Below are 27,490 nucleotides of genomic sequence, written 5' to 3'. Positions count from 1 at the left end.
TGATTCGGGGCTGGAGTTTAGGTGATGAATTGCTGGATTTTTTGAAAGAAAGCCGAAGAAAGAATGACACGAGTAGAAATTTCCTTATCCTAAAAGAAGAAAATAATTTTTTCTCAATTCCTTCCTCCCTATTTTTTCCTTTCTCTCTCCCTCTTTTTCATCACATTTCTCTTCTATTTATAGAAATTTATTTTTGAAAATTTCAGATTTTTATTTTTTATTTTTTATTTTTAATTAAAAAGAATTTTCACTTCCCATTTTTGTTTTTTTTTAAAAAAATAATTCCCCACTTTCCTTTAGTTTTATTTTTTAATTTCTCACTTTTTTTTTAATTTTAATATATTTAAAATCCCACTTTTTTACTTTTCTTTTTTTATTTCCCACTTTTTTTTTTATTTCCCACTTACTTTTACTTTTTTAAAAAAAAAAATCAGATACTCTTTCTTTTATTTTTTAATTCCAACTTTATTTTACTTTTTATTTTTTAAATTTTTACATTCTTTTACTTTTATTTTTTAAATTTTCCACTTTCTTTTAATTTTTTTTATTAAACAATTTCTACCTACTTTTACTTTTACTTTTTAATTTTATATTTCTACTTTTCCTATTTTTTAATTCCCATCCGAAATTTGTTTTTTTAAAATAAAAATAATAAATTTTATTTATTTTCGGTTTTTAATTCATTTTATTTAAAAATAAAGATAAAAATAATAATAAAAATAATACTAATAGTAATAATTTACCTTTTAAATTATTAATAATTTTTTCTATATATATATGTATATGTATAAGTGTAACAAAGCTAAAAAATATATATATATTAAATTCTGAAAATATTTACATAGTAGAAGGTGATAAAAATTCAAATATAGTCGAAAATTAGGTGCTCACAGCTGCCCTTCTTTGCTTGGAAACATGAAGAGTTTTCAGGCAAAGACTAGGTGAGCCACGTGACTAATTTTTGACCAAACCATTATTCAAAAGGAAAAGAAATAAAAGATAGAGTGCAACCGAGTCCTGGTTTTGGACAGCCTACATATCCCGGGTTATAGGGGAATCAGGTCACGTGTAGTTCTAGGAGAATGGTGGAATGATGAGTTGAGGAGTCGAGTGAGGTTCCGTCGAGGCTCCGATCCGCAGTCCTGCTATTATATCAAAAATAAAAATAAAAACTAAACAAGCCTATCAATTATGAGTTACAAGATTCCTATCCATAAGTCTTTAGAAACTTGATCTTGAGTCTTGAATGGTTCTTCATGCAAACTCTGATCTAAACCTTGATGCTCACTAGCTGTAGGTTCTAGTTCATTGTTCTATAGCTTCTTCTAATCAAACCGGAATTCCAATGTTCATGGCTTCAGTCATGTCTTAGAATTCCACATCTTTTCAATTGCTTTTGCCTTTTGGATTCACTTATTTTTTTTCTTTTATTTTATTCTGAATTGAGACTTCTTCTTTTGGTCATCTCGAACCCTGTGCCTCGAGGTAAAACCTACTCAGACACCAAAACAAACAATCGAACGAAATTTTTCTGCCCCAGTTTGCACTAGGAAAATTTCGTGAGTTATTGTAACAAAATTCTAAACTACTTCTTTATTGAAAGCAATAAAAGGTCGGGAGTGGTGTACCCTGAAAATGTCATTTTTTTTTTTGGATTGTGTTCTTTTATTGTCAAAAAGATGTCTCAACTAAGGATTGGTGTACCTTATGTTGGGAAAATGTGGCCAGGGAATGGGATACCCTATATTGGCAAAGATATCGGGGAATGGTGTACCCTGCATTTAAGATCAAATCAACTAGGGAGTGGAGACCCTATGTTGGAAAAAGCGACTAGGTAGTGGAGACCCTATGTCAAAAATAAAATCAACTAGGGAGTGGAGACCCTATGTTGGAAAAGACGACTAGGGAGTGGAGACCCTATGTCTAAAATAATCATCAACTAGGGAGTGGAGACCCTATGTTGGAAAAGCAGATTAGGGAGTGGAGACCCTATGTCTAAAAACATCAACTAGGGAGTTGAGACCCTATGTTGGAAAATAGACTAGGGAGTGGAGACTCTATATCTAAAAATCATCAACTAGGGAGTGAGGATCCTATGTTGAAAAATCATCAACTAGGGAGTGGAGACCCTATGTTTGAAAAGAAACTAGGGAGTGGAGACCTTATGTCTAAAATATCATCAACTAGGGAGTGGAGACCCTATGTTGGAAAATCATCAACTAGGGAGTGGAGACCCTATGTTGGAAAAGAGACTAGGGAGTGGAGACCCTATGTCTAAAATATCATCAACTAGGGAGTGGAGACCCTATGTTGGAAAATCATCAACTAGGGAGTGGAGACCCTATGTTGGAAAAGAGACTAGGGAGTGAAGACCCTATATCTAAAAACATCATCAACTAGGGAGTGGATACCCTATGTTGGAAAATTATCAACTAGGGAGTGGAGACCCTATGTTGGAAAAGAGACTAGGGAGTGGAGACCCTATGTCTAAAATATCAATCAACTAGGGAGTGGATACTCTATGTTGGTAAAGCGACTAGAGAGTGGAGACCCTATGTCTAAAATAAAATCAACTAGGGAGTGGAGACCCTATGTTGGAAAAGACGACTAGGGAGTGGAGACCCTATGTCTAAAAATAAAATCAACTAGAGAGTGGAGACCCTATGTTGGAAAAGTGACTAGGGAATGGAGACCCTATGCCTAAAAATCATCAACTAAGGATTGGAGACCCTATGTTGGAAAAGAGACTAGGGAGTGGAGACCCTATGTCTAAAAATTATCAACTAGGGAGTGGAGACCCTATGTTAGAAAACACAGCTAGGGATTGGAGACCGTATACTACTATGATTTTTTTTCTTTCTTTTTAATTTCATATATATTTTTTTAAGATAATGAGTAAGATGCGAGAAAGAGTTTGGAGAAGACTTCCCTTTTGCAGTAGTTGCTGCAAAACTATTTCTAGCCTTTGCGTAATTTCGTTTTGGTTGCACCTGCTTCTTGCAAGGTTGCTTTTGGATTGCACCTGTTTCCCTATTTTTTTTTCAAATAAAAAATAATTTGTCAGTTTAAAACGGTGGTTGGTTTTGTGGCCTTGATTGTTTCAGTCACTTGGTCTCGGTCCTTTCAGTTGCAACTGGTTGTTTCCTGAATATCGATTGCATTTCTAACCTCGGAGAACCTCTGGCTTTTTCGAATTTTGCCATGATGGTTAGTCACGTGGGACTTAACTTTTTCAACTTTTATTTTGCCCTTGTGGGCATTTGACTTTGAATTTCCTCTTTCAATAGTTTTTGATTTCGAAACATCGGCCAACATGGACAGTTGGAGTCAACTTGATGCCCTTGCCGAGATTGGGTGCCTTTTCTTTTGCATATTGGCTTGTATCAAGTGAAAACCCTGTAAATTAGTCCTGCCTTCCCTTCTTTGTCTTAGTTTCATAACAGAGTTAAACCGAAAAGGATTCAAAGAAAAGCAAACAATGGAATAGACAAATGAATTTAGACAAGAGGTATCCCTTTCAGGGAAAAGAAAGAAGGACTTATCTGGAGTGTATATAGACTTCAATAAATATGACATGCCTCTTGGACTAGATGCCTGATCTGTGTAAATTGTCCAACTCTCAGAAATTCATCACAACTCTTGCTTTGAGACTGAGAAACTTTGCCTAGGACTGTGTCGATGCCAGTGACTGTGAGGATTCTCTTTTCGATTAGTGGCGCCCTTTGCGGGTTTTTACCAGCTGGCCTCTCTCATTTCTCTTCTCACCATCGCCTTATAGTGCTCTTTGTGAGTTTTCACTAACAAGACTCTCTCATTTTCGAATTTCTCTGCTTACCATTGCCTTATGATGCGCGTGAGGTTTTCACCAATAAGACTCTCTCATTTTATTTCTCTTATTTTGTTGTATCAGATCCGAGTAACTGTATCCTCCCATTTTGAATCTCTTTGTAGATTGATCGGAAGGACTTGAAAAGGATTTGGATTGAATTACAACTTTGGAACCTTTCAGACAAAAACCATCGCCAAACCATTATAACATCTGCCCCGGTTTCACTTTTGAGGGAATTTGGATTTTTATTTTGGTGTCACTGAACCCCAGAGAGAGGCTGCCTACGTATCCTTTCGGAATCAAGTCAAACGTAGTTCAAGAAACTTTGTTTTTTTTCTCTTTTTTTCGTAGTAACTTCCAGGTTCCAAAGAGGGTGATCAAAGAAACAAAAAAAAAAGGTCAAACATAATACCTCTTGACTGCATCTGCATTGACAGCTATTTCGGGGTCATTTCCTTTAATGTCTCCCAAGTACAATGCTCCTTTCGACAACAGTTTTCTTATAATGTACGGACCTTTCCAATTTGGAGCAAATTTTCCTTTTGCTTCCTCATGATGCGGGAGAATACGTCTCAGAACGAGTTGCCTCACTTCGAATTTCCTGGGTCGCACTTTTTTGTTGTAGGCACAGGCCATTCTTTGTTGGTACAACTGCCCGTGGCAAACTGCGGCCAATCGCTTTTCATCAATCAAAGTTAATTTTTCCAATCGGTCCTTGATCCATTCATCATCCTCGATCTCGGCTTCAACAATGATTCGAAGAGAGGGAATTTCAAATTCTGCAGGTATTACGGCTTCAGTGCCATAAACCAATAAGTAAGGCGTAGCACCAACTGATGTGCGCACGGTTGTGCGATATCCCAATAATGCAAAAGGCAGCTTTTCATGCCACTGTCTAGAACTTTGAATCATTTTCTTGAGGATCTTCTTGATATTCTTGTTTGTATCTTCAACAACGCCATTAGCTTTGGGCCGATAAGGGGTAGAATTACGATGCGTAATCTTAAATTGTTCGCATACCTCCCTCATCAAGTGGCTGTTCAGATTTGTAGCATTGTCTGTAATGATAGTTTTAGGAATACCAAAACGACAAATAATGTTGGAATGCACGAAGTCCACCACCGCTTTCTTGGTGACGGCTTTAAAAGTGACTGCTTCAACCCACTTTGTGAAATAATCAATGGCAACCAAGATGAATCTGTGCCCATTTGAAGCTTTTGGCTCGATTGGCCCAATGACATCCATACCCCAAGCAACGAACGATCAAGGTGCTGACATAGGATGTAACTCTAAAGGCGGTGCATGAATCCGGTCACCGTGTATCTGACACTGATGACACTTCCGGACAAAACTGAAGCAATCCTTTTCCATGGTCATCCAGTAATAACCTGCCCGAAGGATTTTCTTTGCAAGGACATATCCGTTCATGTGAGGTCCACATACTCCCGAATGCACTTCGTTCATGATCTTTTCAGCTTCTAGGGTATCTACACACCTCAAGAGATTTAGATCTGGAGTTCTTTTGTACAAGATTTCTCCGCTCAAGAAGAAACCGCTGGCAAGCCTTCTAATGGTTCTCTTTTGGTCTCCACTAGCATGTTCGGGATATTTCTTTATTTTCATAAACCTTTTGATATCATGATATCATGGCTGAACATCTGGTTCTATTTCAATTGTATTACAATAACCATGCCTCTCTCGAATTTGGATTTCCAGTGGGTCAATATGGACATTGCCCGGATACGGCAACATTGAGGCCAAAGTAGCTAATGCATCAGCTAACTCGTTGTGGAATCGAGGAATATACTTGAACTTGACGGACTTGAATCGTTTGCTAAGATCTTCCACATGTTGCCTATATGGGATAAACTTGATATCTCGAGTTTCCCATTCACCTTGGGCTTGTCGAATGATCAAATCTGAATCTCCCATGATTAATAATTCTTCCACATCCAGATCAACTGCCATATTCATGCCCATAATACAGGCTTCATACTCAGCGGTGTTGTTGGTACAGAAGAACCGAAGCCGGGCTGTGGCCGGGTAGTGCTGACCGGTGGGTGAAACCAAAATTGCCCCAATCCCGACACCTTTTGCATTTACAGCTCTATCAAAGAACATTTTCCAAGAATTGGTGTCTTCTGGAATTACTTCAACTGAATTTACTTCCTTGTCCGGAAAGTAAGTACTTAGGGGTTAGTATTCATCATCAACCGGGTTCTCAGCTAGATGATCTGCCAAGGCTTGAGCTTTCATCGCTGTATGGGTGACATAGACAATGTCGAACTCAGTGAGCAGGATTTGCCATTTTGCTAACCTTCCCGTGGGCATTGGTTTCTGGAATATGTACTTCAGAGGATCCATTCTAGTTATGAGATATGTGGTGTAGGCCAAAAGATAATGTCTGAGCTTCTGGGCGACCCAAGTTAGGGCGCAACAAGTTCTTTCCAACAAAGTATACTTGGCTTCATAAATGGTAAACTTCTTGCTCAAGTAGTATATGGTCTTCTCTCTCTTCCCGGTCACATCATGTTGCCCCAGGACACACCCAAAGGAATTTTCCAAGACTGTTAGATACAAGAACAAAGGTCTTCCTGGCTCGGGTGGAACCAACACTGGCGGATTTGACAGATATTCTTTGATCTTATCAAAAGCCTCTTGACATTCATCTGTCCATTTGATCACTGCATCTTTCTTCAGCAACTTAAATATAGGATCACACGTGGTAGTAAGCTGAGCAATGAACCTGCTGATGTAATTCAATCTCCCTAGCAGACTCATGACCTCTTTCTTAGTTCTCAGAGGTGGCAAATCCCGAATGGACTTTATCTTTGTCGGATCTAACTCAATACCCCTCCGGATGACTATAAACCCCAGAAGTTTCCCAGATGGAACTCCGAATGCACATTTGGTTGGATTCAATTTCAAATCATACCTGCGCAGACGCTCAAAGAACTTTCTCAGATCTTGCACATGGCCTTCTTGTGTTCTGGATTTAATGATCACATCATCCACATACACCTCAATTTCCTGATGCATCATGTCATGGAAGATGGCAGTCATGGCTCTCATGTAAGTTGCCCCGGTATTTTTCAAACCGAATAGCATGACTCTGTAACAATAAGTGCCCCACGGTGTGGTAAAAGCCGTCTTTTCTGCGTCGTCCTCATCCATCAGAACCTGGTGATACCCAGCATAACAATCCACGAAAGACTGTATCTCATGTTTGGCACAGTTGTCAACAAGAATATGAATGTTTGGCGGTGGAAAGTTGTCCTTGGGACTTGCTTTGTTCAAATCCCGATAATCAACACATACTCGGGTTTTCCCATCTTTCTTTGGCACTGGGACTACATTAGCCAACCACGTGGTGTATCGGACCACCCGAATCACACCAATTTTTAATTGTTTGGAGACCTTTTCTTTGATCTTATCACTAATTTCCGTTTTAAACTTTCTTTGCTTTTATTGTACGGGTGGGTAACCGGGATAAGTTGGCAATTTATGTACTACCAAATCAACGCTCAAACCTGGCATATCATCATAGGACCATGCAAACACATCCTTGAATTCAAACAAAAGTTGGATCAATACATCCCTAGTTCTGTCATCGGCGTGAATGCTTATCATGGTTTCTCGGACCTCTTCTGGACTGCCCAAATTAACTGGCTCAGTTTCATTTAAGTTTGGCTTAGGCTTATTCTCAAATTGTTCCAATTCTTGATTTATTTCCTTAAAAGCCTCATCTTCATCATATTCTGGATCTTGATTCATTATTTCACAGTTAGACATCGTTTTAGGATCGAGGCACGAAGTCCGCAAGCATGCCATATTATTGAAATCTGCATTTAACAGAATTAAAAAAAGAATAAGAGAAGTGACAAAATTAAGAAAAAAGACATTCCTCAAATTTCATTTGATTTTGTTCTTTTTTTTTTTGATTTCGATTGATTTTTTTTTTTGAATTTTAAAAATAGAAGGATTTACACCGGAAAGTAAGACAATAAAGTAAAACATCCGGATCACACCCTGAGATAATCCAGACGCAGAATGGTTAGCAAGACTGGCTACTAAGACTCCCGTCTGATAGGGAACTTTCAAGCTTGGCGACCATTTTTGGCTTTTCCTCTGTCTCGGCAAGGGCTGTAAGGGCCTTCAGTGCCGTATCAAATTCCTCATCTATCCAATTTCTGTTCATCAAACCCTCCGAACCACTCTGAACGGCCTGTGATGTGGCCTTAAAGGCAGCATGACTCAAGATTTGGCCCGTTTTTAAACCATTTTCGACCATCTCCCCAATTTTAATAGCCTCGGCGAACGGATTACCCATTGCAGACATCATGTTCTGGAAGTAGTTCGCCTCTTGGGCCTGTAGGAAGACCGTAACCATTTCTGTTTCGTCCTTTGGAGGCTTTCCCTTGGCGGCTTGCTCGCGCCATATGACAACATATTCACAAAAATATTCCGCGTTTTTCTTTGTCAATCTGGACACAGAGTTCTCTTTTTGGATTTATCACTCTTGTTTTTTTTTCTTTTTTTTTTTTAGTTTTTTTTTCGCTCTTTGTTTATTTTTCGCTTTTTTTTTTTGGGTTATTTTTGTCATTCTTTTCTTTCTTTTGCTTTCTTCTCTTTTTTTTTCACTCAGCTTATTTGATGTCAAGGATCGAATCCGATGGGGATTGCCTACGTATCATGACGTCGCATGAATCAGATCTTGCGTAGTTCATAAAAGATCAGGAATAAAGTAAACAAACTAACTCTTTTTTCTAGATTTTAAATTTTGTTTTTCTTTCTTTTTTTTTTTTTAATTTTCGAAAGACTTATAAAGAAGAAAGAATTTTTTTTTATATTGATTTTTTTTTTGAGAATTTTTGAAAAGAAAGAAAATATTATTTTGGATTTTTGTTTTAAATATTTTGGGAGAAAGACTTCTAAAAAAAAGGTAGAAAATATTTTTGGATTTTGAATTGATTTGTTTCTTTTTTCAAATGAAAGACTTCTATAAAGAAATATTATTTTTTTTTTGGTTTTAAAATTTTTTTTATTTGGGATTTTCTAAGGAAAAACTTCTAAAGAATAAATTAAAGAAAAATATTTTTTTTGATTTTGACTTTTTTTTTAAATTTCCAAAAGAAAAACTTCTACAAAAGAAGGAAATTTTTTGGATTTTATGTGTCAAAGAAAAACTTATAAAGAAAGAATTAAAGGAAAATATTTTTAAATTTTTGAAAATTGGGGCCGGAACCGATGAGGTTTGCCTACGTATCTCACATCCGGTGAGAATCAGACCCGCGTAGTTCGGTAAGAAAAGCATGACCTTTTATTTTGAAAATATTTGGCGTATTTGGAAATGATTATTTTTTTCAAAATGTTGGCAGAGTTTGGGGATTTTCAAATACCTGAATTTTCGAAAATCGGATAAATTTCTCTCTCTTGCCTCACTCTTGGTTTTTCTTGATTTTCTTTCCCTTTTATAGAAGACGGTCAACATGCAAGTCAAAACAAATAAATGTACAAGTAGCACGTAACAATGCATCAAGATGGTCTTTTGATTTGGGTACACCTATCCTAGACGGACCCAACCCCTATGTTGAGTCCCCAAAGTCAAATGCACGTGATGCAAATAAACGTTCCTACTAGGGATCCAGCATGAGTCTATGTTATTCTAGGTTTAGATCCTAGGTGTGTTGTTCTAGACCTGGCTTACCCGAGCGGACAACTCGAGCCGGGGGGGCAGCGTACCAGGAATACAGAAGCTTCACCGGCTTTGCAACTTGTCCGTACCGCGTTCTAAAATTAGGATATGACTCTAACAGAAAAGAAGCTACACGAAGCGCACGCTTCCCAGAAGATTCAGAAGACTCAGAGAGAAGAGGGTTTCGTAATAGTTTATATACAGTTCAATCAATATCAAAGCGGTAAAAAGCGACATTTAGCACATTAGGCCCAAACGTGTAATATCATAGAATCACAAGAAAGTCAAGCATAACAGTTATTCTAAGCTCGAATTCTGAACCCTGAACCAGAGATTCTGGGTTCGTTCCCCAGCAGAGTCGCCAGAGTTGTCACACCTCCTTTTTCCCGAGGGGATAGGGGATAGGGAGTTTTTCCAATTTAAGTGACATTATTCGAAATGAGATTATTTATTTATTCAGAGTCGGCACTTGGAATAATTTATGGTATCCCAAGTCACCGGTTTATTTTAGAATCCCAAATCGAGAAAATTTGACTCTTATTTTTGATCCGCGAACACAGAAGATCGGGTAAGGAATTCTGTTAACCTGGGAGAAGGTGTGAGGCACTCCCAAGTTCTGTGATTTTAGCACGGTCGCTTAACAATTATTACTTAGCGTAATTATCTGATTTATTACATGTTTTAAACCTATTGTGCATTTTTGTCTTTTACCGCTTTTTAATATTTATGGAACTTATTTGAATAAGTCGCGATATCGCAAGCTCATTTGTTTTTGTACATATTGCGAATCGCGTCACATGAAACGCACCCGCGATTTACAACATGTTTATTTTTATTATTATTCAAAGGTGAAGTCAAGTCGCATGAAACGCGCACTTGAGTTGGGGTTTACGTATCGTGACCATGCCACAGGAACCATACCCATAGTCATGATGATTTATTAATCGCGCCTACAGCAACTAGCACGTGTTCATGATTTGTTTTTCCTTACCGGTTTGAGATCTGTGTAAGGTCAAGAGCTATGAAAATCAATTGTGAAAAATGGGTCAGCTTTTGCTCTTACTAAATTGGGCCTCACAGAAACTATTTTGGACAAGATAAATTAAATTGGATCGTTGTATAATTTGCCCTTTAAAGCCAATTAATGAGTATGCCCAGATACTAGTTTATCAAGCTACTCCCTTATCAATTAGTCGATTGCAGTAGTACATGTTTCATTAAGCACAACCCAACCACCGGGCCCAATCATTATTTTTTTTTAAATCCAAACCTCATTTTTCAATTTCAACTAGCAGACATAGATTTTATCCCCAAAGTTCAAACATTTACTACGTGCCCAAAAATTATTTTTTTTATAAATCTTCATATTAATCATCAAGAAAGTAGCAAAATTTAACAAAAGCTAATGAGACCTAACAATTAATACAAAAAAAAAAATATTTCAATCTTCATGAATCTAAATAAGATCAAATTATATATTCAAGCATAATATCTTAATAAAACAATGATGAGATAAATGGACCTTTACAAGACTATTTTGAAGCTCGGAGAATGGACAAGGATGTAAATGGAGCCTCGACCAAAATCGACAAATGGAGTTCGAACTCGACGACTCAACTTTGGAGCTGTTATTTTCTATACAAAAGGGGACTGTTTTACTAGGTTTTCGGCTCATTTTTGTGGTGCTTTTTAGCTTGGTTTCCAGTTGGTTCGGGGCTGGAGTTTAGGTGATGAATTGCTGGATTTTTTGAAAGAAAACCAAAGAAAGAATGACACGAGTAGAAATTTTCTTATCCTAGAAGAAGAAAATAATTTTTTCTCAATTCCTTCCTCCCTATTTTTTCCTTTCTCTCTCCCTCTTTTTCATCACATCTCTCTTCTATTTATAGAAAAAAACTTCGAAAATTTCAGATTTTTATTTTTTATTTTTTATTTATTTTTTTATTTTTAATTAAAAAGAATTTCCACTTCCCATTTTTCTTATTTTTTTAAAAAAATAATTCCCCACTTTCCTTTAGTTTTATTTTTTAATTTCTCAATTTTTTTACTTTTAATATATTTAAAATCTCACTTTTTTACTTTTCTTTTTTTATTTCCTACTTATTTTACTTTTCTTTTTTTATTTCCCACTTACTTTTACTTTTTTTTTTAAAAAAAAATCAGATACCCTTACTTTTATTTTTTAATTCCAACTTTATTTTACTTTTTATTTTTTAAATTTCCACATTCTTTTACTTTTATTTTTTTAATTTTCCACTTTCTTTTACTTTTTTTTATTAAACAATTTCTACCTACTTTTACTTTTACTTTTTAATTTTATATTTCTACTTTTCCTATTTTTTAATTCCCATCCGAAATTTGTTTTTTTTAAATAATAATAATAATATTTTTTATTTATTTTCGGTATTTAATTCATATTATTTAAAAATAAAGATAAAAATAAATATAAAAATAATACTAATAGTAATAATTTACCTTTTAAATTATTAATAATTTTTTCTATATATATATATATATATATATGTATGTATAAGTGTAACAAAGCTAAAAAAAATATATATTAAATTCTGAAAATATTTACATAGTAGAAGGTGATAAAAATTCAAATATAGTCAAAAATTAGGTGCTCACAACAACTGGTTTGATCATTCATTTTGTCTTTAACTCGTTTATCTAATATTCTTGATTATTTGTGTTGAATCAATCTACATATCCTTAAAATCGCGTATAAATTTAATTGTTATCTGATTTAAGGGTAAATAGTTTGGCGCCCAATGTAGGGCTAAGGATAATAGTGGTGGTTTGATATAGATCTCCATAACACACTCTATTTTACGCTTGTTCTTTAAAGTCTTAATTTCAGGTCAGCTTAAAAATGCCAAATTCTCAGTCTCCCCCACTTGAACGTTGACGCTGAGTTTGGCTATCATGGCGAAAACAATAATCTGGTTCCTAGCAATGAGGTGCCTCCTGCTGATCGCAACGGAGTCCCAGTTGCAGATCCGGTTGATGCTAACTCACAGGTGGCCATCGACGTCAATCTGCCAATTGATCCCGAAAACAGCATTCGCGTGGGACCCCGACCAACATCTCGAGAAGTACCCGAAGGCGAAGGCGATGGGGTCGGCCTGCGGTTAATCTTTGAAATGTTGCAGGCTCAACAGACGGCAATAGCGCAACTACAAAATCAAAGCCACGCCCCCAGCAGGGTTGAGCCCGAACAATCCCGGAAAAAATCCAAAGAAACGAACAGATCACCGAGAGATCGGGTGAACTTGAGCCCGGGGTCAATCCCGAAATAATAAAAATACTTGAAGCATTAGCGAAGCGGGTAGAGTCATGCGAGAAGAAAATTGAGGCCAATGACATGAAGGTGGACACAACTATTCCATGGTCGATCAAATCCCGAGAGCACCCCCGATATTAAAAGGGCCGGATTCTAAGAAATTTATCCAGAAGCTTTTTCCTCTTAGCGCAGCAGCGAAGCCGATCCCAAAGAGATTTCGTATGCATGATATCCCAAAATATAACAGAATCATGGATCCTAACGAGCATGCGACCTCCTACATGCGCTATCATAGGGAATGACTTGGAAGATGATGGAATCGAGTCGGTGTTACTGAAGAAGCTTGGGGAGACTTTGTCTAAAGGAGTGATGATATAGTATCATAACTTACCCCCAAATTCTATTGACTCGTTCGTTATGCTTGCAGATGCTTTCGTGAAGGCCCATGCCGGGGCCATCAAGGTTGAGACTAGAAAGTCGGACCTTTTCAAGGTCAAACAAAGAGACAACTAGATGCTCAGGGAGTTCGTGTCAAGGTTCCAGATGGAACGGATGGACCTGCCTCCAGTTGCAGATGATTGGGCCGTTCAGGCATTCACTCAGGGTCTTAACCCCCAAACCTCCTTTAACTTCACAACATCTAAAATAAAATTTGGTAGAGTACCTGGCGGTGACTTGCGCCGACGTCCACAACAGGTACCAGTCGAAGATCAGGGTCAAAGACGACCAACTCGGAGCCCCTTCTGGGTCTGTTTATCCCATCAGGGCCGAAGACAGGTCTAAGAGAGCCGTTGATCACGAGCCAAGGCCGGTCCAGGATCGGTACCAACCATACAGTGTAGACCGAAGGGGAAATGGGTACGGGCATCACCCCACATGGGACGAAAAGAGAGGCGATCGAGGGCCTAGTAGCAGAGGTCTGATGAGAAAAAATGGTTTCGACAGGCTGTTCGGGAGCAGGGAAGCACCGAGATTATCAGAGTATAACTTCAACGTTGATGCTGCCAGTATCGTGTCAGCCATCGGGCATATCAAAGAGACCAAGTGGCCCTGACCATCGTAGTCCAACCCCTACCCAAAGAGATCCTAACTCTATGTGTAAGTATCACGGCACTTATGGTCACAAGACCGAGGATTGCGCATAATTGAGAGTAGAAGTTGCCCGTTTATTCAACAATGGGCACCTCCGAGATTTTCTAAGTGATCGGGCCAAAACCACTTCAGGAACAGGGACGCCAATAAACAGGTCGAACAAGAGGAGCCTCATCACATCATCAACATGATCATCGGAAAGGTCGTTGTTCCCCAATGGCCAATGATAAAGCGCACAAGTGTCTATCACAAGGGAAAAACGCACCCGAGATTATGTCCCGGAGGGAACCATTTATTTCAACGATGAGGATGCCGAAGGCATCGTGCAACCTCACAATGATGCGATGGTAATATCCGTACTTATCAATAAATCTAGAGTTAAATGTGTATTGATCAATCCAGGTAGCTCGGCCAGTATCATCAGATCGAGGGTCGTAGAGAAATTGGGGTTACATGACCAAATAGTGCTAGCAGTCCGGGTGTTGGACGAATTTAACATGGCATATAAAACTACTAAATAGGAGATAACCCTATCGGTGAACACCACCGGGACGATTAAAGAGACAAAGTTCTACGTGATCGAAGGGGACATGAGGTATAACGCGCTATTCGGAAGGCCATGGGTTCACAACATGTTGGTAGTACCCTTGACCTTGCACCAAGCATTGAAATTCCCTACACCAGGAGGAGTCAAGACGGTCTACGGAGAGCATCCGATTGCAAAGCAAATGTTCGTATCCGACGAGGTAATCCCGGTGCCAGTAGTTTCGACATCAAGAAATGCAGAGCAGACCAGAAAGGAAGAAATTAAATAGCAATCACTGATGTCGGTCTCAGTCGAATCGGAGCAATGATGAATAGAGGAGGAAGATGATTACGGAGTCCCGAGATTGTTCATAGCTCTTGATGTCACCAATGCCATTAAATCGACGGTCGAAAAGTTGAAGCAAGTCATATTGATCGAACACCTGCCGGATCGAAAGGTATACCTTGGCACGGGGTTAACCCCGAGCTTAGGAAAAACCTCATTGATCTTCTTAAAGCTAACATAGATTGCTTCGCTTGGTCCCATCTTGACATGACAGGGATCCTACAGGAGGTAACCACTCATAAGCTAAGTTTGGACCTAAAGTTCCATCCGGTTAAGCAAAAGAGGAGACCGCAGACCGAGGTCAAGCGTGCGTTCATCAAGGATGAGGTATCCTAGCTCCTTAAAATAGGGTCCATCCAGGAAGTTAAATACCCGTACTGGTTAGCTAACGTAGTGGTAGTGCCTAGAAAAGGGAATAAGCTAAGAATGTGTAAAGATTATAAAGATTTAAACAAGCCATGCCCTAAGGATTCTTTCCCTTTGCCTAACATCGATCGGATGATCGACGCGACGTTCAGGCATGAGATACTCAGCTTTCTCGATGCCTATTCCGGGTACAACCAAATTCAGATGGACTCGGACGATCAAGAAAAGACATCTTTCATCACTAAATTTAGCACCTACTGTTATAGTGTAATGCCATTTGGATTAAAGAACACTTGTGCCACTTATCAACGCTTAGTAAACTGGATGTTCGAAGAACAGATAGGAAAATCAATAGAAGTTTATATTGACGATATGTTAGTCAAGTCCCTGTGAGCAGAGGATTATTTGAAACACTTGCAAGAGACCTTCGACGTAGTGAAGAAATACAATATGAAGCTGAACTCAGAGAAGTGCACATTCGGGGTCGGATCGGGAAAATTCCTCCGGTTCATGGTATCCAATCGAGGGATCGAGATCAAACACGACAAAATCACATCCATAGAGGATATCACCGTGGTGGACAACATCAAGGCCGTTCAAAGACTAACCGAGCATATAGCCGCCCTAGGCCGGTGCATATCGAGGTCCTCGGACAAAAGCCATCGATTCTTCTCACTATTAAAGAAGAAGAATAACTTTTCCTGGACCCCAGAATGCCAACAAGCTTTGGAAGAACTCAAATGGTACCTGTGGAGTCCGCCCCTACTGCATACTCCGAAGGCAGACGAACAGTTGTACCTCTACTTGGCGGTATCCGAGGTGGCGGTAAGTGGAGTCTTAGTCCGGGAGAAAGAAGGTACACATTTCCTATTTACTATGTTAGTAGAACTCTAGGCGAGGCAGAATCAAGGTATCCTCACCTGGAAAAATTGGCGCTCGCTTTGCTAAGTGCCTCCAGAAAGCTAAAGTCGCACTCTCAATGCTACCCCATATGTGTCGTAACCTCTTACCCGCTAAGGAACGTCATGCACAAACCCGAGCTCTCAGGCCTATTGGCCAAATGGGTCATCGAAATTAGCGGGTACGATATCAAGTATCGACCCCGAACCGCCATAAAATCTTAGATTTTGGCAGACTTCGTGGCCGACGTATACCCGAAGTCGAAAGGGAATTACTGTTAACCTCGGGGACCATTTCGGGAATCTGGACCCTTTTTACAGACGGTGCCTCGAATGCAAAAGAGTCCAGGCTCGGCATCGTATTAAAACCGCCTACAGGAAATGTAATTAGGCAATCTATTATAATTGTGAAATTGACTAACAATGAGGCCGAGTATGAAGCCAAGATTGCAGGTTTAGAATTGGCTAAAAGCCTTGGGGTCAAGGTGATCAAAGCTAAGTGCGACTCCCTCCTCGTGGTAAAACAAGTTAACGGGACATTCGAAGTAAAATAAGAACGGATGCGAACCGAACCAAACGGCCTTAGGTTCCAGTATGTGATAGAAGAGCCAAACGGCGAGGCCATGATCACGAGCCTGGAACTATTGGATGAAAGGAAGGAGGCCGCCCTGGTCCAGTTGGCCGCCCAGAAACATCGGATAAAAGGTATTACAACCGAAGAGCCAGCCTCCGACACTTTCAAGTCGGGGACTTAGTGTTGAGAAAAGTAACATTACACACCAGGAACTCGAAAGAACGAAAACTGGGCCTGAACTGGGAAGGACCGTATCGAGTTGTCGGAATAACCAGCAAAGGCTCATATGAACTCGAAGCGGGAAACGACGTACAACTATCGAACAACTGAAACATGACACACTTAAAGAGGTACTACTTCTAAGGTACGAACTCAATTACTTTTTAATCATGTTATAAATCGGACTAACGTATGGTGGTAATTGGCTAAGGACGGATGTGGCTGTTAGGTCTGAAAGCACATGTTGCACTTTTTTTTTCCTTGAACCGGTTTTGTCTCGAAGTGGCTTTTTCGGCAAAGTTTTTAATGAGGCAACAATAAAATGTGCTATCTTAGATTTGAAGACCGATTTCAAACTGGAATCAATGATCGTTTGCTTTGGGTCAACACTATCTGAGCCCTCACGAGTTCAACCTCGAATACTAGGGGCCATTACCCTTGGATTAAGGTCTTTAGCAAGGAAACTTTATGTGCGAAAACCTAAGGCTTGGTGGTTAGGATTCATTGTAAGGGCCAAACGTTCGTACAAACCGTGCCCATATAGTCCACTCTAGCTGTGGCACGAGTTTTTATGCTCTTTCTATCGTGTATCTTGCATACTAAAAAATGAAAGAAATTTTAACTTCCCTTACACTTTGTTACTACACATTTTTGTCCCTTTGATCTCTGATCCTAAAATCCATGGGCTACCCTTACTCGGGGACTATCAAGCCCACGGGCTACCCCTACTCGGGGACTGTCGCCCGATGAAAATTTGGATAACTTGGTCTATTGAATCCCGAAGGCACCAAACCTATTAGGCGGTGCCTTAATATAAAAGGCTACGGCCGCCCTGAAAATGGTTCGGAGACGTCCGAAGTCCGTAACTAGAAAGTGTGTCCTTTACGAAAATTCGAAACCTACTAGCAGGTTACCTTGGGCAAAGATTATCGTCTAGAAATACTTAAGCATCTTGAAAACATTCGGTCTCACCGAGGGTTCGAATCCACAAGCAAACAAAGTAGCATCGAAGTCAGGCTTCGTTCGAACCTCCAAAAATGAATGCCCTAGAACTACATCTGATTTGATGCTAAGGCATCAAAAACTATACGCGAATAGAAATTGCAAGGAAATGCTGGAAAAGTAAAGACACGATATTGCCCGATAGGGAATTTTTTTTATATATATTCCAAAATATATTTACAAAGACCCGATAGAACGGCCTCAAAATAAATAAAAAATACATAAGAAAAAAAACTTGAAAAATACTAAGGCATCTACGCCTGGTATTCACCAGGCCTCGACTCGTCGCCAAAACCGTCGGAACCCTCGGAGCCTTCGGGACCCTCAGGCTCGTAGAGCTCTTTTGCCTCAGCCTCGAGCCTCCTATCTTCTTCATTCTCGGTCGATAGATCAAAACCTCGGGAATGGATCTCTTCGAGGGTCTCTCTCCAGGATAGCCACTTTATGTATTCAATCTTCGTCTTTAAGCAGGTCTCGGCTGCCTCCACATCGGCCTTGTACTGGGTTACTATTTCCTCGGCTTCAATAGAGGTTGTATCTAATTTGGACCTCAGTGCTGCATATAATCTTCCGAGAGCATCCCGTTCCGTGACGGCCGAGCTTAGCTATGCCAAGAGATCATCATTCAGTCGAGACCACTTATCGGCTTTATCCTTCGCCACCTGAAGTTGGTTCTCGACCTATGCCAGCTCCGCCTTCGTAGCTTCCTTCTCTGAAGCCAGCAGGTCCATCCTGACCTTTCACACTTCGGTCGTGGCCTTGACCTCGTCCATCTCATCCAGCAGTCGGTCGATCAGGTCTATCTTCTGTTGGACCTGTGAAGATGTGTTGTTAGTCACCACGACTAGCTGCACGTTTTTAGCCTTAAAGATCTTTACCTTCTCTACCAGGTCGGCATGTTCCCACATCAGGGTCGAGGCTTCCTTCTGAGCTTTTTCCAGTTCAACCTGGAGAATCGGGAGGTCTTTAAGGGCTTTGTCATGTTGCTCTCTAAGAGCCATGTACATGTCCTTCTTCTGGACCTGCTCTTTGAGCTTGAACTAGAGCCGGCTAATCTCCAAGTGGTACCGCATGAAGCTTTTATGGTGAAGCACTGAAGCCTGTAAAACAATGAAATTAGTAGGGGACATCAAAAACCCAAGTGGGATTCACAAAGGGGTACAAAAAAGTTAACGCCTTACCCGGTTCAGCGCATGTTCTGCCTCGTTGAAGAGACTTGACGTTTCCACCTCGTTTATCTTTGCTTGGTCCTCCTTGGTTACCAGGCATCAGAGATAGCTGGCTACGCCCACCAGAGCAGACATGACCCAAGCATCCTTCGAGATGGTGAGAACGACCATTCTATTGTGCTCAGGGTCCACGCTCGGAGCGGGGAATTGCTTCACTAGTTTAGGGATCGAACTCGGCTCGAGAGCTCCCGAGGGCACGTCCTTCTTTGTGACCTCCAGGTGACCAAGCCCAGAAAAATCCTCTAGTGCGGCTATGTTCATGCCGTCAAAAAACGTATTAAGGGCATCATTTGGACCCTACGCTCCCTCACTTGACTTTTCTTTGCCTGTTTGGGCCTCTGCGAGCATGGACTCAGTATAGGAGGGTATCTCAACGATGTCAATGACACTGGTCGCCTCCTTCGGAACATGAGCAGCTTCTTGAGAGGTCGCAACCTCCATCTCCCCCTCAAGTTCTCGAGTTAGAGGGGGATCGACCTCATGGTCCTTTTTCTTGGCCATCGCTTGGTGCCCCTCATTAAGGGTCGACCCGTTAGCAATAAAGAGGTCGTCTTCTTCGGGCTCGTCCCTGAGCCGGTAGAGAGATTTACGGTCCGGTACCCAAGACTTGGTGCTCTTCTTGGGCTTCCGGCCCCGGGTGGCCGCTCTCTTCTTCCTCTTCACCTCGGGGTCCGAGGAACCCGAGGAGTTTCTCTTTTTCTTCTTCTTTTCCTCCTTCGCGGCAGCCCCAGGCAGCCCCAAAATGGATGGCTCGACAAGTAAAGATGGGTCCTCATCCTCATCCAGCGGCCTGAGTTCGGTGGTCTTAGGCAGACTTGTAAGAAAAGAGAAAGGGTTAGCACTGTGTAAGTTAAGAGTGTGGGAATAACTATTCAAGGAAGAACATCACCTTGAGAATGGGCCTCCCATTTGCCCTTCGAATGTTTGCGCCATGCGCGCTCGGAGTACGACATCTTCTTGCAGATCCCCTCGATCCACTCCTTGAACCGGGGGATTGCATTAGTAACTTGGGCAACAGATGCACAACCACAAACACATGCAATGAGAGAAAGAATAAAAAGAAAGAAATACCCAAGAAAGACAATATTTACGGGATACGTTCCACTCCTCGGGTAATGGCAGAAATTCGGGGGGAATCAGGTCTTCGGTTTTCACTCGAACGAACCTCCACTGCCAGCCTCGATCTCGGTCCTCGTTGATGCTCGAGAAAGGAGCCTTGCTTACTCGGCAAACGAGCTTGATTGGTCCCCCTCAGAAGATTCAGGGGTTATACAGACGGAGTAGATGGTCGAGGGTGAACCAAGGTAATTTGGTGTTGTTCACAAAATGGCATCGGAGGATCACGATCCTGCAGAAGGACGGGTGGATTTGCCCAAGGCACACCTCGTACCTTTTGCAGAAAGCAAGGACTATGGGGTCCATTGGAGCAAGCATGAAGGGGTAAGTACAAACACTCAGATGCCCCTTCACGTGAGAGATAATATCGTCATCGGCCCCAGGAACGGCCACATCCTTACCCTCCCATTTACAGTCCGCTCGGACTACGGGAAGGGTTTCTTCGGTGACGGAGCATATGTATCTCCATGCCCCCTCGCCTCGGTCTTGTTGGCTAAAGGCCTTCTCGACCTTGAAGTCGTCCCCGATAGAGCAGCCCTCGGGTATGAAGCTCTTCGTGGGGGGCTCCGGAGCCACCTCTGGAACGGCCACCTCAGCATCTGCGGCCGGGTGAGAAGATGAAGAGGCAGCCTGCTGCGGCACTAACTTGGAAGTTTTTTCCATTATAATCTAGAAAATATAGGTCTGTAGAAAAATATGAAGATGGTATGAAAGTATGAAGGTCTGGATGAAGGTTCAAAGAAGATGAAGATATGAAGGCTCAATGAACAATGTATGAAGAACTGGAGAAGTTAAAAGCTGTTAGAATATTCGAAGGTAAAGTCTAGAATCGGAAAGTGGAAGAGGGGAAAAGGGTTGAGGCCTTTATAACGGAAAAAGCAATCAATGCGCGACGTTTCGCATTCGAAGGCAACCAGGCGATGACTGACACGTGTCCGAAGTCAGAATGACGCAATTGATGAGATGTTCCGATTTTCCCGTCTTCTCAGTTATAACGTGCGAGGAAAGAAACCGGGGGTTCATCTATCATTTTCCATTGTTTCGGCAAACCTATTCTCTAGAAAATGAGGGGACTATCTGTGTACGGGTATAATCGGGGATCGAGCATATCCCGATTTCCCGGTGAAGAAAATGAAAGAGGCCATGGACGCACGAGACTGAAATCGAGGCAGAGATCCATTCGTATCAAGACCCACGATAGAATAACGATGTGTTCATCACCGGGCGTGATAAAGCGACGCTCTCCGAACCCATAACGAGTTCTAAAACCTCGGAAAACATGGTAAATAGTTACACACGATGGATAAAGGACCGTGATATTCGTACCTGACCGGATATCACGGCGCAGATCTCGCTCGATGTCGGTTACGGATCAGTAATTAATGAGAAAGGAAGCTTTTTACCTTTTTTTAGTCTTGTACTAGGGATGAAACTCTCCTACTATATAAAGGGGATGTTTTTTCTTTTGAGGGACATTGTAATACGCGAATCAAGGGAATATAAATTCATTTTTAGCTTTCTAGCTACTTCAAAAGTTCTTACTTAATTGTTTTGTTCTTCATTCACGATTGGGTTCGAACCAAGGGTATAATCGAGGGCAAACTATTGTTCAACCTAGGTTCAGGCTAGGACGTAACATTACAACTGGTTTGATCATTCATTTTGTTTTTAACTCGTTTACCTAATATCCATGATTATTTATGTTGAATCAATCCACATATCCTTAAAACCGCGTACAAATTTAATTGTTATCCGATTTAAGGGTAAACAAATTGAAAAGTTTCAACAAGTCTAAGTTGCTAATTTTATACTCTTACTTCCAGATGTCTAATGTCTTTTATTGAATTAGTCCAGCTATCTTTGATATTATTAGACGTTCAATTTGGCCGTCACAAACATATTGTCCAAAACGTACTGCGAAATGTGATAATCAACTTTGTTAAAGGGCGAAATAATAGCTCCGATAATATAATACCTGAGTTATGAATTTTTTTTAAAAATAAATCATTTCTGTGTATTGAGTATAATAATAAACATTGGATCCAATTGGCTAGGAACAACTACAAGGATCAGATACAAAATCACGACAAAGTCCGATAATGAAAGACAACGAGGCAGGTAATCAAGCACGACACAAATAGATTTGGTACTCTACATATGTAGAAGTGTACGATTCTTACTACATATAACTCTTCTCTATAATATTCAAACAAATTAAGCCCTTAGAGCTATCCGTGCCATAACTATTCACTAGCCTTAGAGTCATAGATTCCTCCGCTCTAAAAAAGAGATTTCAAGTTCGAGTCCTGAGTAGTGTAGGAAAAAATCCTGATAGAAAGTACTTTTTTCTTTAATAAAATATACGTGGATCAATTAATCCGAGCCCTAATACAAATAACGAGCACCAAATAGAAGGGGAAAAAGCCATTCAATCCTACATCCAAAATAAATTATATCACTAATGAAATGCGGTTGTACAAAAGAAAAGAAAGTTCAAAAGAAAGAAGAAGATCGTTGTCCTCCAAATTTCATGCATATTTTTTTTTTTGGTAACAGTTGTGCATTTGTTTTTTTGTTGCTAAACTTAATGGAAGAAAAGTTGTCTAACGAGTGAATTTTAACTACTTTTGTTGTCGAAAAATCTTTTCGACAACTTTGCTGCTTATCGAACAGAAAATTAATCCCGTGAACATTATTCTCTTCCTTTCTGAGAAATTAAACAAACGGTAGCTAAAGGAATCTCTAACAAAAATTTATTTGTTTATTTGATCGCTTTGTCATATGTCCAGGAAATTATTTTTCTTAATTTTGTCAAAATATTGTACTAATATATTTGGAGGGTGGGGTAGGTATAAAGAGCTTGTATCCATCTGGACAGACTTCTGGCGCTAAACCAAAATTAACCCAAAAATTATGTCTTCTCAATAAGATAATGGTAGGTGAAATATCAAATTTGTTTTACTGTTCTCTCTTTCTTTGAGCTTTACTATTTTAACAACTTTTCTTTTTGACTAGATGACATACATTTCAGTAAGCTCCGTACATACAAAGAATCTACAAGTGAAGTCATTTTGAAAGTGATGCCAAATCGAAGTGCTGCGCCTCTTCAAACAGCAAATAAAAAACTATATATATATATATATGCGCGCGCTTCAAACTTTAATTATGAATATTACACACATAGACATGAATCAAATGATTTTCGTTATATTCCAAAAATTCATTGTTTTTCAAAATTTATCGAATTTCCATTAAATTTTAAAGCTAACACACCCACCTATCTTGAATCACATTACCCTATTCTTGAAAAAATTGAATGGGCTTCTGTCTAGCTTAACACATAATAGGTGCCCACGTATCACTATATGGGCCTGGGCTTTAAGAAGTTACTGCTAATTTAGCTATGCTTGACCTTTAGCTAAGCTGGCCCGTAAATTTTAACTTTGGGGGCCCAGTAGATAGACATATAAAGAAGGGAAATTTTCATGTTTACGTATGAGTTCATAAAAAATTCCAGAATTTACAATAATTAAGAAATAACATATTCTACAACATAAACATAATAAATGTATAAAACTTATACCCTGAAATACGGCAAAGTACCTATAAAAAAGGAATCTATTTTTGAAACATATCCATAATTAGTCTTTATAACGACCCAACCGGTCGTTTTGAACTCTAGCATATCGTTCGGCGGTTTGAGGCCTTGAGTAGCTTCACTTCATGTATTATGACTTGTACGCGTGGTCGGGGTTGAATTTCGGGAAGTTTAGAGTTGATTCAGGTTGAAAATTTTAATTTCAGAAGCTTTAAGTTGGAAGAATTGACTAAGGTTTGACTTTTGAGTAAATGACCTCGAAATCGGGATTTGAAGGTTCCAATAGGTTCGTATGATGATTTCGGACTTGGACGTATATTCGAGTTGAATATCGGATGGTCCGAAAGCATTTCAGCACTTATTATAGAAAGTTGGCATTTTGAAAGTTTAAGAATTTCTTATGTTTGGTTTGAAGTGGACTTTGGTGTTATCGATGTCCGTTTGGGATCTCGAGGCTTGGAATCTGGGCACATGGGCCTGAGGGTTGACTTTATTGACTTTTCGAGCGATATTAGGAATTGTTATAAATTAATTAATTATGATGGTCCTACCTTTGAAACACTTTGGTAATGTTGGAGTATATTTTTATTGGTTTTCATGATTGATTGACTAGTTCGGATCGATGGGCATTTTGTTTGAGGTGTTAGAGAGGCGTTGGAGCCAATTATGGAGTTTTGGAGCAAGGTAAGTCTCATGTGTAACCCTGTGAGGGGGAATTTACCTCGTAGGTATTATATTCTTATGTGCTACATGTTGTGGGAGCTACGCACGTATGAGGTGACGAGTGTCCGTAAGTCTGCTAGGATTCCTGATTTGTTCGGGTAGACTTAGGTTTACGCCATACTTTAGTTGTACTATTTGAGTTATCCTTGCATGTTTAATTCCTTTATTTTGCGTTACGACCTGAGACTATGTTTGTGTAGAGTGATGGACTTGCTATTGTAAGAGATTTAAAGAGCTACTTGATTAGTCGCGGAACAATTGTGTTTCCCTTGAGAATTTCTCTCGCGTTGTGTGTTTTCATTAAAAAGCTTCTTGAAATTTCATAACTCATACGTATCTTTGTGAGTGGGTTCAAGGACCCTTTAAAGTATCATATTCTTATGGGAGCGGGCCGTTCGCCTCAGCAATATAATAAATGCATCTATGGTTCGTGTCGTTCGACCATCGGTAATGCACACAATATTTTGGATCGGGCCGTACGACCTCGGTATTTCTATAACTACTCTTATGGGATCGGGTCGTTCGCCTCGGCAGCGTCATGCGTAATATTTGGCAAGAAGTTATCATATCCGTGAGTTTTTTTTCCTGATTTGAGATGTGACGATCTATCTGGTGGGGACCATTTTCCATATCCACTTTGGTTGAGGAGCTGACCGATAATGGATGGCTTGTGTTTATTGTTCAGAGGAGGATCGTACCACGTGCTTAAACTTGTTGACACTATTTTTACCATGCCTCATACTTGTTTACTTTCTGTTGTACTTGATTTATTGGACCACTAGTAAGTATCGATGTCGACCCCTCATCACTACTTCTCCGGGGTTAGGCTAGATACTTACAAGGTGCGCGTTGATTTATGTACTCATGCTATACTGTGTGTGTGTGTGTGTGTGTGTGTGTGTGTGTGTATATATATATATATATATATATATATATATATATATATATATATATATATATATATATATATATATATATATATATATATATATATATATATTGGTGGTCTCTTTTGGGCGCAGAGGCGTGGCTATTGCGGGGACTTTATGTTGAGCCTCATTCCATGTTACGATCCGCATCATATAGAGTCTCCATCAAAGTTATTTACATACTCCTGTCTATCTTGTATTCCAGACAGATGCTGTATTTTATTATATTTCTTGGTAGATGCTCATGCACTTGTGACACCGGATTTTGGGGGTTCCTACTGGATATTCATTATTGTAGTTCACGCAATTATTACCATTTTACCTTGTAAATATATTTTATATACGAAAATTGGAAAATAAAATCTCGGATTTTCTACGAGTACCAGGTTTTACTCTACTTATTTAATGGGACTCATGATTTCGAAAATAATAAAATGAGTAACTAAGACTGTTGGCTTGCCTAACGGCAGCATTAGACGCCATCACGATCTTTAGCGAATTTTGAGTCGTGACAGTCCTATCCATAATTAGTCCCTTAAAATTCTCTTTTTTGTTAATTAAAGATTATTACTATAAATGCTTTAGGTTACCATGATAATATTATCTCATTACCAGGAGGCATCCTCCATAAAAATATGTTGCATCCTCCATTAAACTAGGTTCTACATTTTGGGATTCTTTTTTTCTTTCAAATTATTTTCACTTTGATATACTTATCGTAGGAATATTTTCCTACCGTCAATTCATCACCATCAACATCATTTTAATTAGAGAAAATCATCTTCAAGAAACACGAGGAGTTATTAGGTTTAACAATTATACTTTATATTAATACGTAGTACACAATGTGTAATACATATATATCATAGTAAATATACAAAATATAAATATTAAGTAATACTTTTAAAATCAAACATAGAATAATTTTATTACAGTGTACCTTTAATTTATGTTATACTATATACACATATATAAGTATATAATATCATGTATAGAATATATAATATATAATATATAATATACTACTATATATCATTAGTAATTGTACAGAGAAGCCAAATTAGGTGATAAAACAATATACTATAATTACTACAAAAAATGGAAATTATTGTGGCGGTTATATTACAGCGGTTCCAAATAACCGCCATAAAATCTAATAAAAAATAGCGTTTTAGCATCCACCGGATTAAATTTTTTTTATAACGGCGATTATTTCATATTGCGGCGGTCAATTACGAGTTCAACCAGACTAATTTCACTCAAATCCGACTCCGAATCGGTATTCAAATCCCAAAAATTCATTTTTATAAAATTTCTATAATTTTCCCCAAATTTTCATCTCAAAATACTGATTAAATGATGAAAACCATGATATATTCATGTCTGTTAACCAAATCTGAGTTAGAATCACTTACCCCGATGAATTTCTTGAAAAACCCACAAAAAATCGTCACAAACGGAGCTCTGTAGGTCCCAAAAATAAAATAATACCCTAGGCCTCGGTTATATAGTACACCCTTTGACCTGCCAATGTACGGTCCGCATATTTCCAAGTGCGGTCGCACATTTTCAAGTTGTGCGGTCGCACAAAAAATTATGCGGCCACACTTCACAACCTCTCCACTACCAACAATAACAACAACAACAACAACAACCCAGTAAAATCTTACTAATGGGGTCTGGGGAGGGTAGTGTGTACGCAGACCTTACCCCTACCCCAAAGGAATAGAGAGGTTGTTTTCGAAAGACCCTCGACTCAAGAAAACAAAAAGACAAAAGGACAAAAGGACAGCCTCTCCACTACCAGGCTTTGGTAAATTGGTTATATATTTCTTTACAAATGTCCAATTAAGGGGTTCTTTATCTTTCTAGAAATTAGACACGAATGGCTACAACTTTCGTTTTTGAATCATCTCTAAATTCCTTGTGGATCAAAAGATATAAGCTTCCGAAGTCGGACCGGTGAATCTGCAGAACACCCTGAAGTGCGGCCGCAGACAAAATTGTATGGTCTGCATTTTTCCTCCGCGGTCCGCACATTTTCATCTGCTTCAACACTTTT

At 39.4% G+C, this 27,490-nt stretch overlaps 1 protein-coding gene across 1 annotated transcript; it reads right to left on the bottom strand.

The window, feature by feature from the left end:
- Nucleotides 1–5,473: 5,473 nt before the first annotated feature.
- On the bottom strand, nucleotides 5,474–5,797 carry LOC142173673 (uncharacterized). Its single transcript, XM_075239290.1, has one exon. The coding sequence runs from the start codon at nucleotides 5,795–5,797 to the stop codon at nucleotides 5,474–5,476; it is 324 nt and encodes a 107-aa protein (XP_075095391.1).
- Between the last annotated feature and the right edge of the window lie 21,693 nt (nucleotides 5,798–27,490).

The sequence above is a fragment of the Nicotiana tabacum genome, chromosome 19 (genome assembly GCF_000715075.1).
Source record: "Nicotiana tabacum cultivar K326 chromosome 19, ASM71507v2, whole genome shotgun sequence".
Lineage (NCBI taxonomy): Eukaryota > Viridiplantae > Streptophyta > Magnoliopsida > Solanales > Solanaceae > Nicotiana > Nicotiana tabacum.
The sequence above is the reverse complement of the archived record's forward strand: the minus strand, read 5'-3'. Positions and strand labels throughout refer to the sequence as shown.